Below are 19005 nucleotides of genomic sequence, written 5' to 3' on the forward strand. Positions count from 1 at the left end.
GACTGAAGTGATGGCACCAGGAATAATTTCCTTCAGCAAATGGGCAGGTGTTTAACTCATCAGGCTAAATGAATAATAAACCATTTAGATCTATAATCAAGGATAATAATAAACCCTTGGGTCAGTAACACACTTCATAAGCTTACAAAGTGCTTTTAATATACTATCTTGTTTTATTTTTCAGACATGTGAGATAGGCACTATTATCATCCCTGTTTTACAGATGAGGAAGTTGGAAGTTCACTGGCTTGCACCTGGTTACATGGCCTTTAAATGTTAAACCTGACCCTTAACTCATATTCTTTCCAGTATACCAAAGCTGCCTCTTTGTGTTCTGAAGGCAGAAAGCAGCTGACCATATTTCTAGAGGGCCTGTCTGGGGACCAAGAGAGAACCTCAGTTGGATCCCAAGGCAATTCTCTGTTTGTATTGCCAGGCCTTGTACCTCATCGCCACCAATGGGACCCCGGAGCTTCAGAACCCAGAGAAGCTGTCAGCTATCTTCCGAGACTTTCTGAACCGCTGTCTTGAAATGGATGTGGAGAAGAGAGGTTCAGCTAAAGAGCTGTTGCAGGTAACTGTCCCTATGCAGGGAAGCACCTAATTCGAGAAATCACTAAACCAAGGCTTTTTTTGCTTCATTTTTGTCTGTGAGGTACTGGCTGTTATAGAACTAAGCTTCTCTCCTAGCACACCCCATGCTCAATTTGTATTCCTAGTTCCCTCATCTTTATCCCTGGGCCTTTGCTCATGTTATTCCCTCAGGCTCTTCTTCAGCCTATTAAAACTCTGTACATTCTCCTAGGCTGTATCTTATAGAGTTACTTTCTGAGCTCCTGTTGAGCTTTGCTTGTATCTTCCTTTGGTGCCTGTTTTGTTCTGCCTGAATTAGTCTGGCAGAGTTTGAGTGAGTCTTAATGAGAAGAAACTCTTTGATGTTCAAATTTTATACAAGTTATATTTTACTGGGATAAGCTCAAAAGATAGATTTTCAGTAAAGGATATCAGAGGGCATTAGTTTAGAGGATAGTTAGTGCAGCTTTTCAAGTCTTCCCAGTTTCTTCATTGGAAACCCTCTCAGATGGTGGGGATGATAGTCTGCTTCTTTGTTTGTTTGTTTGTTTATAAATTTTTTGGCTGCACCACGCAGCACGTGGGATCTTAGTTCCCTGACCAGGGATCGAACCCACGCCCCCTGCAGTGGAAACACAGAGTCCTAACCACTGGACTGCCAGGGAAGTCCCATATAGTCTGCTTGTTTGGAGTAAGATCCTGCCAGGCTCTGGGGAACCTGGAGCTGGGGGTTTACCAAGCCTTTTATACTCCACCAGCTTAATCCTGAAATTACAGCATAATTATTTCATATGGTTGTAAAAACTGCTTTTAGCTGACCACATTATTTGTATTTAACATTTATGTCTCGGGTACAATTTCTCATTACTAGTGTTATTTTACTACAGTGCCAACTGGTGATGTAATAAGTATCACATGCAACTTAATGACAGTGATTTATTTGTAGGCTTTCATAGTCAGTTACTTTTGTATTATGAGGACTAAGAGCAACTGGTCAGGGCAGGGCAGGACCTACCATACTGCACCACATTAAAGTTAGCTATGAACAATTGTCTTTCTTACTAGATTATAACTTCTATCTTATTAATCTCTTATCTCCTCTTATACCTGAGACCTGACTCAAAATAGGTATTCAGTGGGAGAAAACATTTGCAAGTGATATGACTGTAAAGGGTTAATATCCAAACTATATAAACAGCTCATACAACTCAGCAAAAAAAAACCCCAAACAACCCAGTTAAAAAATGGGCAGAAGACCTGAATAGACATTTTTCCAAAGAGGAAATGCAGATGGTCAACAGGCACATGAAAAGATGCTCAACATCGCTAAGCATCAGGGAAATGCAAATCAAAACCACAATGAGATATCACCTCATATCTGCCAGAATGGCTATCATCAAAAAGAACACAAATAATAAATGCTGGAGAGGGTATGGAGAAAAGGGAACCCTCCTACATTCTTGGTGGGAATGTAAATTGGTGCAGCCAATATGGAAAACAGTATGGAGGTTTCTCAAAAAACTCAAAATAGAACTACCATATGACCTAGTGGTTCCACTCCTGGGTATATATATGAAAGAAACAAAAGCACTAATTTGAAAAGATACATGCAGCCCAATATTCATAGCAGCATTATTTACAATTGCCAAGATATGGAAGCAACCTAAGTGTCCATCAACAGATGAATGGATAAAGAATAGTCCATATAGTGGAATACTACTCAACCATAAAAAGAATGAAATCTTGCCATTTATAACAACATGGATGGACTTGGAGGATACTATGCCAAGTGAAGTAAGTCAGAGAAAAACAAATACCGTATGCTAACACATATATGCGGAATCTAAAAAAAAAATGGTTCTGAAGAACCTAGGGGCAGGACAGGAATAAAGACGCAGACATAGAGAATGGACTTGAGGACACGGGGAGGGGGAAGGGTAAGCTGGGACGAAGTGAGAGAGTAGCATGGACATATATACACTACCAAATGTAAAATAGATAGCTAGTGGGAAGCAGCTGCGTCGCACAGGGAGATCAGCTCAGTGCTTTGTGACCACCTAGAGGGGTGGCATAGGGAGGGTGGGAGGCAGACGCAAGAGGGAGGGGATATGGGGATATATGTATACGTATAGCTGATTCATTTTGTTATACAGCGGAAACTAACACACCATTGTAAAGCAATTATACTCCAATAAAGATATTTAAAAAATTGTAAATCACTATATTGTACACCTGTAACTTATATAACATTGTACATCAGCTATACTTCAATAAAATATAGGTATTCAGAAAATACTTGTTGAATTAAATGGGATTGCTTAAACCTTCATTGAAATGTTACCCTCTGGAATATATTTAGCACCTCTCTGTAATCAGAGTAACTGACTACAGAGCACTGGTCTATTAGATATGAGATCTGAGTTCTGCCAAGTGTAACCCATTAGTTTCTAGCATCCTTTGGGAATAAAACCCCCTTATAACAGGCAGTATAATATAGGATCCTTTGCCTTTTATATGAGGTTTGTTCTGGAAACCCTAAGCTTTGGGAAATGTGCAAATACTATTCTAAGCCTCAAGATGATATTGTTAATTAGGTATTAAAATATAGTTATTGAAAGATGAATGCCTTCTAGAGTTTCCTTCCTGATATAATAATATAACTACTAATAAATACATTATGTTGAATTTTTACCATATTCTAGGCACTAAGCACTTTATATATTTTTTCATCTATTCTTTTTAATAACCTTGTGAGTTAATAGATTCTTGTTTTCCCATTTATATAGTTGAGGAAACTGAGGTTTCAAGTGTTTAGTAACTTTTCCATGATTATGTAGCTGATAAGCAGTGGATCCAGGATTTCAACCTATGTCTGTTTGGCTCTCAAGTGTGTATGCTCTTGGCCACTGCTTGGCTCAGAGAGTGTTAAAACTTGAAAGACCTTAGGGCTTATCTCGTCTGCTTTGTTCATTACACGGAGAAGGAAACTGAGGCCTCCCAGTTGGGTGTTGGATCATGCTGCTTTCTCAACTGAGAGGGGAGTTGTATAAACATCTGATCTGAGAACACTGACTCTTTAATTTGTTATTGTAAATATTCAAAACCATGACTTTCAGAGTCTCAAATCATGAAAGCTTCACATCTTTGTCTCCTGTGAAAACACATATGTGGACAGAAATACATAGGGTTTTATGTTTGAATTCATATCTTCATGATTTAGCCAAGATCTTTTATTCCTTTTGTAGTAATAGTAACTTCTTGTTCTCAGTACCTCTTTATATCCTATCTCTGTCCAAAAAGAAGTTGAAGCACTTCCAGCAAAGAATATGTGTAAATATGTCTATATGTGTGTGTGTGTGTATACATATACAATATGATTAATAAAAGAGACTTAGGATGGCAGAAGAATCAAATATGCTAATCATTTCAGTTAAATAGTTTTGTTTAAACATCAGATTTGGTTCTTAGTTTCCTGGTAGCGAGGACAGAAAAGGAAATATGTTAGTTCCTATGTTTCTTATCAAATGGAAGAAACATCCTGCATCCTCAAGACACAAAGCTTTTTCATTAGTAAATGTAAGAGAAGTCATTTTTAGTTAAGAGGCTCTGAGTTACATAAAGAATTGTTTTCCATAATGTTTTTTACTGAAAACATAAAAATAGGTTTCATATGGTGTTTTCTCCAAAATGGTCTTCTTTAATAGTTGTGGGTGTGGCCCAAAGTACAGCCCAGTGAAAGTGGTTCGGGAAAGAACCAAGCCATTGAAGTCCTTCCTGGGTTAATTAGCCTTACTAGATTCAAGGCTAGAACAACAAATTCCTAGATCAGTGCTCCTGAAATGCAGTACTGCAATGTACCTTTGGGTCATGATCAATTAATGACCTTCCCTCTGAGCTGATTATTATTCTGATTATCACCATAGTTTGGTCTTACCTAATATAAAATGGAATCATACAATATGAACTCTCTTGTGTCTGGCTTCTTTCATGCAACATAATGTCTGTGGGATTGATCCTGTTGTTAGTGTATCAATTATTTATTCTTTTTTATTGCTCTAATTTTTGTGTAGTAGTATATAAATATAATATTATTCATTCTTCCATTATCTTGGACATTTGGGTTCTTTTCATTTATGACTGTCATAAGTAAAGCTTCTATGAGCATTTTTGTGTGTGTCTTCTGATGGATTCACAAGCTCATTTCTCTTGGAAAAATATCTAGAAGTGGAATTGCTGGGATAGACGTGTATTTAGCTGTAGGTACATACTGCCAAACAGTTCTCCAAAATGATATGTTATCTTTTAAAGATGTCCTTCAATTTGGGGATGATGATCTGAAGCTCTCCAGGCAGCACCTTGTGCAAACATGGATGCCCTTAACATCTTGTAATGGTTGCTGAGGAAGAATGGTAAATTGTCATGTGTCTTTTGTTCTTTTTCTCCTCTTTAGCATCAGTTCCTGAAGATTGCCAAGCCCCTCTCCAGCCTCACTCCACTGATCGCTGCAGCAAAGGAGGCAACCAAGAACAATCACTAAAACCACGTCACCCCAGCCTCATTGTGCCAAGGCTTCTGTGAAATAAATGCTCTTTCTGGAAATTCCAGCCCCTGATGCTCTTCCTTGTCTTGCTCCTCCCCTTTCCTGATCTAGTGCTCTCAAGACTTTGATCCTTGAAAACCATGTGTCCAGCATTGAAGAGAACTGCAATTGACTAATCGGATGATGGCCATTTTAAAATAAGGAATTTGCTCCCAATCTGTGGATGTGAGGGTAGTTTATGATCAAGGGCTTATATGAATAAACCCTTGGACTCCTATTTCTACATAGCAAAATCCTTCCCCCCACCAATCAGTTCTTGACTGTATAAATTTTTGGCTTTATAACATCAATTTGCAGTCGGTTGAGATTTTTCTTTAGTGCTTGCTTTTCGATTTCAAAACTGCCCAAACACACTGTTGTACTTGAAATTTGGAACAGCTTGAGGAATGCCATGGGGGTTGATATTCTTCCAGGGACATGAAATGGCTCTTTTTTCTGGACCATGACTTTGGCGCAGCTGATCCTGATATGGGAGGGAGAGCTACCACATTTTTCTTTGTGTATGCTTCTAGCAGCTGTTTGGGAGGATCTTGACCCAGTAGTGTTCCCCACGCTATTTCTTGTGAGATAGTCTTGGCTATGTAGCAGCTTTTGACTCCCTAAATCCCCCTAGGCTGCTGCCCTCATTCTGTCCTTGTTTAGAACATTGAGAGGTTTCCTAGGGCACATGCTGGGTGAGAGCAGTGTGAAAAGTCAGGAAAAAAAAATTTAGCTGCTTTTAGAACAAGGCTGGGCATTAGCACCTGTCCAGCTATACCAATGTGATGTTTCAAGAACTCAGCCTCTTTTTCCATCAGCAATAAGGAGCTAAAAGATTAACTCAGATCTTCTGATGGCCTGAATCTTTGGGTCAAAGGGAACGATCTCCAAACCTGAGACTACGTGTTAGTTTTGGATGGATTTGTTTGCCTGAGATGATAGTCTGCCAGCTGTGAGGGGACCCTGTTTTTACAATGCATGGCCAAGCTCTCTGCAAATGGAAATGCCTGCACTGGGTGTTGGGGATGTTTGCTACCTCCTGCTATCTTTGTGGTTTTGGTCCTCCCATTATGGTAGGACCCCTGGCCAGCATTATGGCTTGTCATGTCATCCCCAATGGCTACCTTGTCATGCTCTGAGGTACTACTGCCTCTGCAGCACAAGTTTTACTTCCTTCAATAAAAGGAGATGAAAATATTCTACTTGGAGTATGCCTTTCTTTGTTTCTTTCCTTCCTTTTCCCCTTCCTTTCTTTTCTAATTTTTTATTTTGATATTTTGAAAGTTAAGAAAAAAAAAATTTTTTTTTCTTCCGGAATCATTTGAGATTAAGTTGCAGATAAGCTGCCCCTTTACCACTATATACTTCAATGTGTATTCTTTATTCTTAACACTTTAAAATATAATTTAATTAAGAGAAATGGGCCAAAAATGTTCGTATATTATAAGGTACTGGCTTAGGCAGTTGTGGAGGGTGAGAAGTCCCATGATCTGCATCTGCAAGTTGGAGACCCATGAAAGCCAGTGGTGTAGTTTGAAGGCCAGACAGCCAGAGAGCCATGGTGTAGATTCTAGTCCAAGTCTGATGCCTGAAAACCAGGAGCACTGAGGGTAGGAGAAGATCAATGTCCCAGTTGTATAGTCAAGACAGAGATCAATGTCCCAGCTGTATAGTCAGGCAGAGAGCAGCCTTCCTCTCCCTTTTTGTTCTATTCAGGCCATCAGCTAATTGGATGATGCCCACATTGGGGAGGGCCATCTGCTTTATTCAGTCCGTCAATTCAAATGCTAAACTCTTCTGGATACACCCTCAAAGACACACCCAGAAATAACATTTAACCAGATAATGGGCTTCCCATGGCCCAGACAAGTTGACAGAATTAACCATCACACTCCCCATCCCCACCTCCAAGTGAAGGAGGTAACTCCAGCAAGGACTGAGTGAGCCAACAACTATTATAATGCTATGTGGTTATGGCTTTTAGATTAAGGGGTCAAAAGTGATGATTGGTGACCCCCGATATTGTCTTACGAAAAAAAATACACAGGCACAGGAGATCCTCCATGCAGTTACTGAAAGGACAAGTACAATTGGATTGCTTATGTATAAGGTAGAAGGAATGTTAGATGATGGTATGGCCCATCAGAAGACAGGAATGATGAAGACCCAAAGATTGTACCTCCTTACTTTGAGATTGCAGAAGTAAACTGGTTAGTCTGATGAGGGCTGAGGAATTGTTAGTTAATTACCCCTCTGGAATCTTAGAGTTATCTGATTGGTTGGGTTTTAAAACCCCAGCATTGGCTGTCCTGTGAAATTTCCAACACTCAATTTAAGCATTAGAGGGAATGACTGTTTATGGGGCCCACCTGGGCACAAAAGCAGTTCCATGTCCCCTCCTTTCTTATTTGCAGGATCAAGGCTTCAGCCTTCTAGACCTTACTGAGTTCCAAAGAGCAGATTAAACAGGTTTAATCAGTGAAGTAAGGAAATGCAGAAACAAAGGAGGAACAATCAAGAAACTGTAGTGCAGGACTTCCTTGGCGGTCCAGTGGTTAAGACTCCACACTTCTAATGCAGGGAGTGTGGGTTCGATCCCTGGCTGGGGAACTAAGATCCCACATGCTGTGCAGTGCAGCCAAAAACAAAGAAACTGTAATGTAGCCATTAAAGCAGGATCCTGGTTCCTCCTCAAGGGATATACATAACAACATCTTTGAGTTCTTCTGCAGGAACTAAGGCCCCCATGCAGGTGGAGGATGGTTCAGGCTGAGCGCAAGATTCCTGGAACATCAACCTGTTACCTCACCACCAACCAATCAGAAGAAGTCACGCAGCCCTCACCCCAAATTTTGCCTGTAAAAACTTTTCTCCAAAAACCACTGGGGGGGTTCGGGGTTTTTGAGCACCAGCCACCCGTTCTCCTTGCTTGGCTCTGCAATAAGCCTTTCTCTGCTCCAGACTCTGATGTTTCGGTTTGTTTGGCCTTACTGTGTGTCTGGCACTCAAGCTTTTATTTGGTAACATTTACTACTGCTATATCTAGCCATCCACTCAGATAATGGAATATTCTTCATGTCCATGCAGCTTAACTGCATATTTCCATGCCTTTCCTTGCCTGCAGAGTGTGGAAACAGAACTCTGAAACTCTACTCATAGACAATCGCTGCTTGTCTAATTCTATATGAGTACTGAACACATCTGTCCCCTATGTGTTAGTTTTCTATTACTGCATAACAAATTACCACAAACATCATGGCTTAAAACAACACAAATTATCTTACAGTTTCTATAGGTCAGAAGTTGGAGCATGATGTGGCTGTGTTACTGAATCAGGTCCGTCTGGTTGCCGCTCAAAAATCAATACCGGAGAGAGAGAGACAGATGTTGGTAGAAAGGAAAGTTGCTTTTAATCAGAATGCCAGCAATCCGGAGAGCTGGTGGATTCATTGTCCCCCCCAAAACCATCTCCAAAGATTCTGCTCAGCCATGAAAGTTTTTAAAGGGAAAAAGGGACGTAATCTCAGTTAATCGTTGAGATGGAGGTCAGAGTCGTTGTCATCCCACACTGTGCAGGCTTGTGTGCTGGCTTGTTGACTTGTGATTTTTCTTAAGATGCTATCTTGTTCACAGAGTTTGTTCACAATATTACTGAAGGGGAACCTAGGGAAGAGATCTGGTCATCTGTTAATTACTTCATTTCTACTACTTTGATCTACGGAAAGAACCAACAGATTAGACAAGGTATTGTGTGATCAAAAGATTTGAAAGGTGTGCTAGGGCCAGAGATGAGTAGAGCATGGGGGTGCCTGGTTTAAGGTTAGTGACAAGACAAAAGGGTGCCTCCTGCAGAGAGCTTTTTCCTGCAAAGAGCTCTTTCCTCCCAAAAGCTGCTTACAAATCCCCGCTTGTCAGAACGTCGTTCCATTTCTATGGGATTATGAGTGAAGGTCGGGCTTCTGTAACTTCTTCACGCTGACATAGGGCATCATGTTCTTAGAGTGGAAGATGTTGATGTGGGTCTGTACCATCTCTTTGCTGACCATTGTAGTTGCTCATTTACATATAAAGGCAGAACAAGCTAAATTATTTTGATGCCCACAAAGATATAGATTATTATGAGCAATAGTGTTAATCCCATTCTCTTAAGGCCAGTTCTTGGAATTGTGCTAGCCATAGATTCAATATTGCTCAAGATGGAGCAGTTTATGTCATGGCTGCAGTCTGATCATCATGCAGTTAGCTTTTTCCCTCTGGTGGCAGTTACAGTGTCTGTAAAACAACTCAGGAATGTGCATCAGACACTGAGTCTGTGATTCTATTGTCCTAATCATTAGCTGCTTGAGCCTACTCTTTTGTGACTCAGGAAGGCCTGGAGACTTCAGCTTTTCTATAAAGAAGAGGCAGGAGACAGAGGGGATTTGTACTTGGGAGGGGGGCGCGGGGTTCTGCTCTGTTCCACCTGGTTTTTCTGTTCAAGGTCTCATCAGGTTGAAAGTCCAGGTGTTAGCCAGGGCTGTAGTTCACGTAGGGCTTGGAGTCATCTTCCAGGCTCACTGGTTGTTGGTAGAATTCATTTTCTTGTAGGACTGAGGTCCTCATTTTCTTTTCTTTTCTTTTTTCTTTTTTAAATTTATTTATTTTGGCTGCATTGGGTCATCGTTGCTGCGTGCAGGCTTTCTCTAGTTGTAGCGAGCAGGGGCTACTCTTTGCTGCGGTGCATGGGCTTCTCACTGCTGTGGCTTCTCGTTGTGGAGCATGGGCTCTAGGCGCGTGGGCTTCAGTAGTTGTGGCACACAGCCTCAGTAGTTGTGGTTCACAGGCTCAGTAGTTGTGGCGCATGGGCTTAGTTGCTCCGCGGCAGGTAGGATCTTCCTGGACCAGGGCTCGAACCCATGTCCCCTGCATTGGCAGGCGGATTCTTTACCACTGCGCCATGAGGGAAGTTCCTGAGGTGCTCATTTTCTTGCTAGCTGTCAGTGGAGGACCCAGCTCCTAGAGGCTGCCTGAAGTTTCTTGCCACATGGCCCCCATAGGCAATTCATAAAATGAATGTTTGCTTTCTTCTATACCAGCTAGAACATAGCTCTTTGACATCCACTTTGGCAACTAGCCAGAGAAAACTGCTTTTAAAGGGCTTACATGATTAGGTCAGCCTTATTTAGATAATCACCCTATCTTAAAGTCAACTGATTTGGGAACTTAATTACACCTGCAAAATCCCTTCACTATAGTACGTATATTACTGTTTGATTGAACAACTGGGAAAAGGTACACATATACCAAAGGCAGGGAATATTAGGGGGCTGTCTTAGTCTGTTTGGGCTGCTATAACAAAATACCGCAGACTGGGTAGCTTATAAACAACAGAAATTTATTTCTCACAGTTCTGGAGGCTAGGAAGTCTAAGATCATGGTGTCAGTATGGTCAGGTCCTGGTGAAGGCCCTCTTCTAGGTTGCAGACTGCCAATTTCTCTTTGTCTCCTCATATAGTGGAAGGGGCTAGGGAGCTCTATGGGGTCTCTTTTATAAGAGCACTAATCACATTCATCAGGGCTCCACCTTCATGACCTAAGCACCTCCAAAGGGCTCACCTCCTAATACCGTCACATTGGGCATTAGGATTCCAACATATGAATTTGGGGGAGAGGGACACATTCAGACCATAGAAGGGCCATCTTAGAATTCTGCCCAGCAAACCCTGCAAGGGTCTATATGCTCTCAGCCATCTGTTAGGGACCCAGGAGTTAGGGGATGGGGAAATAACTGGAGTAGTACATGGACCTGAACCTAGATGTTCCTTTCTACACCTCTGCGCTTTTTCCTAAACCCTGATTCTCTTGGTAGTTGGGAAGTCTGCACAATACCCTGTACTAAGAGTGGGCAGATCCAACCTGAAGTCACTGCTACGCCATGAGGCTGGGTAGTGGTGGCCCGTCCAACTGAGGTCACAGTAATATCTTTATCCTGCATTTGATATTATTGTAAACCTTGCCACCTAGCATTGTGCTAGGTGTCCTCACCTCTGGGTGTAAGTAAATGCAGTCCAACTACTGTGGGACCATGGAGCAAGGAGATTGGTGGTGATGGGGCTACTCCTGGGTTCCTGTTAAGGTGATTATGCTGGGCCAGTTATAGATGTTTTCAGAAGAAGCCTCTCACCAGAAATAAGGGAATACCTGAAACCATGGGAGGCATTTGGAGGAAGTACATACTATCTTATACTTGGATCCCTTCGGGACGATTGTCACCCAGGCCACCCCATTCTTCCATGCATCCCTTATTGACAGTGGCTCCTTTGCTAATCTGTCACAATGATGAATCAGTCATCAGTTACTGGATGCAGCAAAGGGAGCTTGAAGCACTTCAGTGTTTCCTAACACTTATCTACTCCCAGTTTCCTATGTTACTCCATTGAATTATACTACCCACTTCCTGCCTATGAAATTGACTGTGAACAATGGACACTTAAGTTCCATGTTTAGTTCTTTCCCTACCTCCTGGGATGACAAGATTCTTGGTGATTGGGAAAACCTTGGGAGCAATCCTACAGGTCTTGGTTAGTTTTTATTCAAGCCCTGTAACTATGAATGTTAACTTTAACTACACACAATGTACACACATACACCCAAACACACACACACAACAATGGACTGCATAATATGCCCTTCCTAGGCTATTTTCCTGTGTGGTCAAATGGCTGTCACCTGTTTCCCTCCATTGACCATGACCTAGAACCTGAGGTGATAACCCAGCTGTTTCATGTTTTCTGTGATTCTCAGGCCCATAGCCACCACCTGGCTGAGATGTAAAGGAGAAAACTTCCCAGTTGGCAGTGGCGGGGAGGGCTAGGAGACATTACATAGTCTTACTCCTGGTTGGGGGTAATTGAGGCTGAAGACAGTAGGAAATCTGCCAGTTATGCTATAGCTTAAGAGACCACTCTAGTCACTGAGTGGATTAGCCTGGATTCCTTAGCCAGGATGATTTTATTTTTATTTATTATTGTTATTTTAACCAGGTGGATTTAGATCACAGAACTGATCCTCATAATCTTATAGCCAAAGGGCTGTCTGTGCCCTAATCAACACATCCTGTTTTTGTGGATCATGATTAGTGGCAAGTAGAATAATCTGTATTCTGCATATGGGGAAAGGCACTATAGTTATCCAACGTACCCCAGTCAGAACTCTGGTATCTCATTTCTTGTCTAAGCTCCCTTAGCCACTGATTTAGGAAAGGACTATTCATGGCTTTCCTTTTTCCAGAGATTTTCAAAGTGTGGCACCTGCCCCAGCAACATTAGCATTATCTGAGAACTCTTGCAAATTCTCAGAGACCTCCGTGGATCTGCATTCTGCAGATGAGCCCTCAAGGTGATTCCAACAGCTCAACTTTGAGAACCACTGCCCTAGTCACTGTACTAACCATTCTCCAGGGTTGCCTATAGATTGAAATGGTATATATTACAGATGGAATGGGGTATAATGCATAGAGGCCACACCGAGATTGGAGGTGGAGAACTTCGGTGGTTGAGAAATAAGGGCTAACTTTCCCAAGATTCTCTGCAGGCTGGCCTCCTAGAAAAGACATGGCTTTTGAGCTCCATGGGAACTAGCTACATCTGAATGCTTAAGGAAATCAATTCTACTGGAATGCTTGTCTACCATATCAAGACATGGCCTTTTGCCCCTTGTCTTGTCAGGAAACAGCCTGTGCACTCCTACCTGATGTATGATAAAGTGGTGAACGGGGCTGGAAGCCATGGTTCTGCCATGTCATGCGTCTATTGGATCACAGCCCTTGTCAGGCAGCCACTCTATGGTTTTAAATCTCTTCCTTTGTGAAGAAACAACCTTCCTTATTGTCAGTGAGAGAGGAGGGAGTTGATTAGGAGACACTGTACAGCCATATTCATGCCAGGACCAGGATCCCTTTCATCCCTGTGTGCTGACTCCAAGTTGCAGTGAGCAACAGGGGACTTCCAAACCTGCTGTTGGTTTCCTCCTATAAATCCTATTCTAAAGGCCTGGTGTGTGTGCTGTCTGGTCATCTGATTTTGTTTGCTCTATGTTATTCAGTTGTATGAATGTGCAGATATTATTTATTCATTCTTCTGTTGAGCATTTAAGTTAGCTGCTATTTGGGGCTATGACAAGTAATGCTGCTATGAACAATGTTGTATATTTATCCTGGTGCCCACAAGCACACATTTATCTAGAAGATACCCTAGGTGTGGAATTATTAGGGCATGTATCTCTTCAATATTTTAAGATAATGCCTAAGAGTTTTACAGAGAAGTTGTACCAATTTAATCTCCCATCAGTGTTGGAGTTCATACACATTGCTCAACCTTGCTCACATTGCTGAGTCAGTCCTTGCTAACATCTGATATTGTCAGACTATTTCATCATAACCAATCTGGTGTGTGTACTGTAGTATTTCATATAGCTTTTACTCGTTTGTGAAGTGCCTTTTCAAATCTTTTCCTCATTTTTTTCTACTTTGTCATCTTTTAAATATTTTATTTGTTGAAATTTTTTGTATATTCTGGATAATTATTCTTTTTATATTTGTGTTATAAAATACTCTTATTTTGTTGCTTGTATTTAAAATTAAACTCTTTATTTTGAGATAATTGTAGTCACATGAAATGTAAGAAATAATACAGAGGTATTCCACATACTCTTTATCCAGTGTCCTCCACTGGTAATGCCTTGCAAAACTATAGAATGATATCACAACCAAAATGTTGACATCGATATAATGAAAATGCAAACATTTCTATTACCACATATTACTTTTATAGCCACATCTACTTCCCTCCTGCCTCATACCTCTTTATTATAATTTCCTTCTTTCTGCTGGCTTTGTTTGCTCTATGTTATGGTTTATTTTGCTCTTCTTTTTCTAGGTTCTTGAGATTATTGATTTGAGACTTCCTCTTTTCTAATTTATGCATTTAGTGCCATAAATTTCCCTCTTAGCACAACCTTAGGTGTGTCCCACAATTTTTTGTGTTGTATTTTCACTTTCATTCAGTTCAGTGTGTTTTAAAAATTTACCTTGAGATTTGTTCTTTGACCCATAGATTATTTAGAAGTATGTGGTTTAGTTTGCAAAGATTTGTAGATTTTTATGTTATCCTTCTGTTATTATTTCCAGTTTGATTCCAGTGGATCAGATAATACACTGTGTATGATTTAAACCCTTTTAAATTTGTTGAGGTTTGTTTTCAAGCAAAGAATATGGTCTATGTTATTATATGTTCTATACACACTTGAAAAGGATGCATATGCTGATGCTCTTGGGTGGAATATTCTATAAATATCAATTAGATCCTGCTGGTTGATGTTGTTGTTGAATTCTTCTACATATTCGCTGATTCTCAGTCTAATTGTCCTATCAATTGTTGTGAGTTGGGTGTTGAAGACTTCAACTGTTATTGTGGATCTGTCCATTTCTCTTTCAGTTCTATCAATTTTTCATTCACATATTTTGCAATTCTGTTGTCTGCTGTAAATACATATTTAGAATTGCTATATCTTCTTTGTGGATTGACCTTTTTATCATTATATAATGTCCTTCTCTGTTTCTAGTAATTATCTTTGCTCTGAAATATAACTTATCTGGTATGAATGTAACCTCTTCTGCTTTCCTTTGATTCATGATGAAACTTACATGATAAAACTTTTTCCATGCATTTACTTTAATCCAGCCTATATTGTTATATTTGAAGTGAGCTTCTTGAAGACAGCATATAGTTGGCTCATGAGTCCTATTCTGCACCTTATACCAGAAAGGTCACACAAATATCAGGTCATGTGTCCTGATTTTTATTTATTTATATTTATATCCTGCCTTTTCCACAAATAATTTAAGAAAACCTGCAAACAGAACATTTTCAGTGAAACAATAAGAAATAAATACAGGCAGAAAATCAGGACCAAGGAAAAGATGAACACAAATATGTTGACCACAGGGGCTAAAGTATTGCTATACTTGAGCTTAAACTGAAGCTCAAGTATAGCAATACTTGATACTTGACTTCCTGGAAGTCAAGTAACGAGGTAATTTATGTAATTCTCATTATCAGAAAAGAGAGAGGGCTTCCCAGTTACCAGAGACTCTAGACCAGCACTGTCCAATAAACTTTCTGCAATAATGAATTCTATAACTGCATTGTCTAGTATGGTAGCCACTAGCCACACACAGCTATTAAGCACTTGAAATTTTGTTAGTGACTAAGGAACTGACTTTTACATTTTATTTAATTTGTATTAATTAAAACGTAAATAGCCATAGGTGGCTAGTAGCCACTTAACTGAACCACATAGGTCTAAGGAAACAAAGTAGCACAGTGTAATTGGAGTCAAATGGGCTGGGTTAATTTTTGGCTCTGTCAGAGGTATGTGTGACTGTGGAGAAGCTACTTAATCTTTCTGAGCCTCAGTTTCTAGATCTGTGAAATGAGTACAATTATAGTATTTCACTCTAAGACCCTGAGGAAATAAAACATATGCAAAGCATTTAACACGATCCCTGTCACATAGCAAATGCAGTCCTAGTTTATAATGCTTGGAATTACCTGGTCTGTCAGGAGACTTTATGCCTCGTACTCTTTTATTGGCACTAAATTGAGGGTTTTATAGAAGAACCAACAACTAGGAGTCTAAGTTGTGCTTAAGCATGTTAGCCAGTAACTGGTTTCGGTCCACAGAATCAAAGGCCAGTCAACATTGATAAAAACCTGTATCCACTTGAGGCTGCTTGAGGATACTCTGTTCAAAAGCAGGGACCTCTTCTTCTTTCTTGCCAAGCTGCTAAGGGATTAAGCCCTAATGTTAGTATTTAGTATCTCTTTCAGACTTGTAGTTCAATATTTCTTTATTATGGGTGTATTAAAAGCAAAATATTAATTTCAGTGACCTTCCACTTAAAAGGAGATTCATTCCTTTTAATAAGGACATTTGTTACAACAGGGATGCCATATATATTTAGCAGCGATAAGGCCCAAACTTTGGGGTTGATACACTGCTGCACAGTTGACTAGAATCTGCATCAAGCCCCAGCATGCTGCCAAGAAAGAGGAATCAGAGGCTGGCACTCAGCTGATGAGGTGACATTTATCTATAGGTCTCAAATTTATCTCTTTCTTTCTGTCAATTTTATCATTTTTCAGATTTAGGTAACTGGTACTTAAAACAACCCCTGACTCATCCTTCAGTCCAAGCAGTGAGCAATAAAATTGCTTTTACAGAAATTAGAAAACAAAAAGTTGAGATAGATATTGACTAGACTTTAGGATGCAGGCAAAGTTAGGAATTTGCTGTGTTTTTATACTACTACTAGCTTCTTACATTTTGCTGAGAAACCTCTCCTATATGCAAAGGCCTAGGTGACCATGTGCCATCCTAGATGTTTAAATAGCATACAGCTTTGTGTGTGTGTGTGTGTGTGTGTGTGTGTGTGTGAGAGAGAGAGAGAGAGAGGGAGAATATACATTTGCAAAGTATTTGAATTAGACTTTATGGTCCATAGCAAACTACAATTTCTCTTATGTCATTTTAAGCAGAATTTTCCCTTAGATGATAGTGTAACAATGATCACTAGAAAAAACCATCTCAGTTCATCTTGCTCCTTATGGAAGCTATTGGACTAAGAATCTATATTCTACAGAAGGAAAGTAGAGTTTTGAAGAAATGACTAACAAACTTTCAGTTTGTAGTTTTGAAAGAGTCTTCAAAAAAAACCTAAGTTCTTCCAACACAGTCTTGTTTGAGTTCATCATACTTTTTGTCTAGGATCAGATAGGGCCGACCACACTTAAAACAATATTCATTACAAATTAATTAGATTAATGAGTTTACAAAATTGAGTCCGTTTTGTTGGGACAATAAAGCTGGGAAAATAACCTTCCCAGATATCAATGGGAAACCTGTGGTTTCTTACTTTCATGTCCCCAAGTCAACTTTCATTACTGATTTTTAACAGGCAAGTTAAAAGTTAAAGCCTCCCACAGAGATTAATTGAATACTTATGTTCTTTGAAATAATAATGTGATAATTAGACTTATTTGATAAGCTCTTTGGTAACCTTTTCTATATTCTGTATTGCATGCTTTAGTTTTTTCTTGCTTCTGCTTTAAAACCAAGAGTGATAGGATCAGGTCTGTATTTGCCCTAACATGGGACCAACCTCTACAACTTGTTTCATTCTCTGTTGATAAGAGGAAAAGGTGTCTAAAGAAAAAGTTAGAATGAAGTTTCAGAAAATCTTCATATCACAAAAGATTGCTTAATCCCTTGATTGCTACCTTATTTCAGTGGGTGCAATCATTTGGAGGCACATATGGGACAAGAGGAGGAAGTATTTAACCGAGTCTGGTGGTGAGGAATGGGTGGCGATGATCAAAGAAGGCTTCCTGAGCTGAGTCTTCCACCAACAAGAGGAGTTAACAGGTGAAAGTTGGGGGGTGGGAAGTGGGTCAGCCTGGCAGTAGGGACAACATGAAGAAAGATACACAATGGTGTAGGGGAGCAGTACAAGTGGTTTGGTTTTGCTGGAGTTTCAATATGAGTGGGGATGAAGGAGAGTAGGCGGAAGATGACGCTGGAGAGAAAGGCAGGATCCAATTTAAGGAGCTTAAACTTTAACCTTCGGAATGAATTTTAACCATGTTCAGGTTTGCATTTTAACAAGATCACTACCTGATCTTTGAAAGGTAGATTTTGGGAAAGACAAACTGGAAGCAGTGAGATTCTTTGGAAGTCTACTGTAGTAACTACCTTAATGCTTATCATAGCAGTACTAAGCAGTTGATACCCAGGGAGATGATTAGGGGCCTAGTGGGCATTGAAATCAAGAGAATGACTAGGAGAAATGAATAGAAATGAATAGGAAATATAATAAGCAGAATTTGGTTGGTATAAGGTGGGAGGGGGGTTTGCAGAGGAAAAGGAGGAGTTAAGAATGAGGAATAGGTTTCAGATCTTGTTATTTAGCAATTTGGAGCCACAGGAGATGGAACGGATTTGAAGGGAAGGATAATTCAGGTTAGGGTTTACTGAGTTTGAGGTGTGTCTACAGCAGGACATTCAGACGAAGATGACCAGCAGGCAGTTGGAGACAAGAATCTAGAGCTCAGAAATGAGGTCAGAGCTAGAGAAATAGCTGTATGAATCAAAGATTAAACAAAGGAACAGGTCTATTTTTGAAGCAGCTTAGGGAAAAAAAGGAAGAAAAAATAGTAAAAAAAAAAAAAAAAAGACGATCTATGAATAAGTGAGAAGGAAAGTAATGCCTGAACTAAATGATTAACAAGAACTAAGTTTATATTTATGTTATTTTTAGAAGAACGAAAACAAAACGAACGGGGTAAACCTTAAAAGACATTTAAAGCGTGCTGCTCGGAGCTAAGGTCTGGTGTCGCCTTTAAATTCAGTCTTAGTGTCGGACTGGGCATCTGGGGCCAGGCCCCTGGCCACGCCCACCCGCTTCTGCAGCCTTGGGCGCTTCCTTCCGCCTGGCCTCCATCTTGAGAGACGCGGGCTTCTCCAGCCTGAATTCCAGGTTTAGGTCTGGGGCTGTGAAGTCACCGTAAGTACCGTGGCCAGTTCCGTGCTTCCCCCGTAAGCATCTCTAGAAAATACTGTAATACATTAATACTCTCAAGTTGGCAGGCACACCTGAGGCCCTCTACCCAGTCAGCTCACCCCTGCTCGAGGGACGACGCTGAGAACAAAGGGCTCCACCTGAGCCGGCCCCCAGTCCCCATCCGGCACGGCGGTACCAAGCCCCGCACCCCCTGGGCAGGCCCGGTGGCTCGGCTTATCTGGAAGTCCCTGCAGGT

At 40.5% G+C, this 19005-nt stretch overlaps 2 protein-coding genes across 19 annotated transcripts in view; both read left to right on the top strand.

Moving 5' to 3' along the window:
- PAK1 (p21 (RAC1) activated kinase 1) overlaps positions 1 to 6354 on the top strand; it is a 151773-nt gene extending 145419 nt beyond the window's left edge. For all 12 annotated transcript variants that reach the window (XM_082410355.1, XM_082410358.1, XM_082410356.1 and 9 more), the window contains 2 exons: positions 437 to 574; positions 5024 to 6354. In XM_082410355.1, the coding sequence (XP_082266481.1) occupies positions 437 to 574; positions 5024 to 5110 (225 nt within the window). In that variant the 3' untranslated portion in view covers positions 5111 to 6354. The remainder of the gene's footprint in view (positions 1 to 436; positions 575 to 5023) is intronic.
- Positions 6355 to 6452: 98 nt separating this feature from the next.
- The window catches only part of GDPD4 (glycerophosphodiester phosphodiesterase domain containing 4), a 283424-nt gene continuing 270871 nt past the window's right edge, over positions 6453 to 19005 (top strand). For 2 of the 7 annotated variants that reach the window (XM_082410323.1, XM_082410329.1), the window contains exons 1-2: positions 6453 to 18752; positions 18829 to 19003. The gene's annotated coding sequence lies outside the window, so the exon portion shown is untranslated. The other 5 variants (XM_082410326.1, XM_082410328.1, XM_082410330.1 and 2 more) reach the window with 4 other exon arrangements.

Source organism: Balaenoptera physalus (genome assembly GCF_965194825.1).
Source record: "Balaenoptera physalus genome assembly, chromosome: 10".
NCBI classification, from domain to species: domain Eukaryota; kingdom Metazoa; phylum Chordata; class Mammalia; order Artiodactyla; family Balaenopteridae; genus Balaenoptera; species Balaenoptera physalus.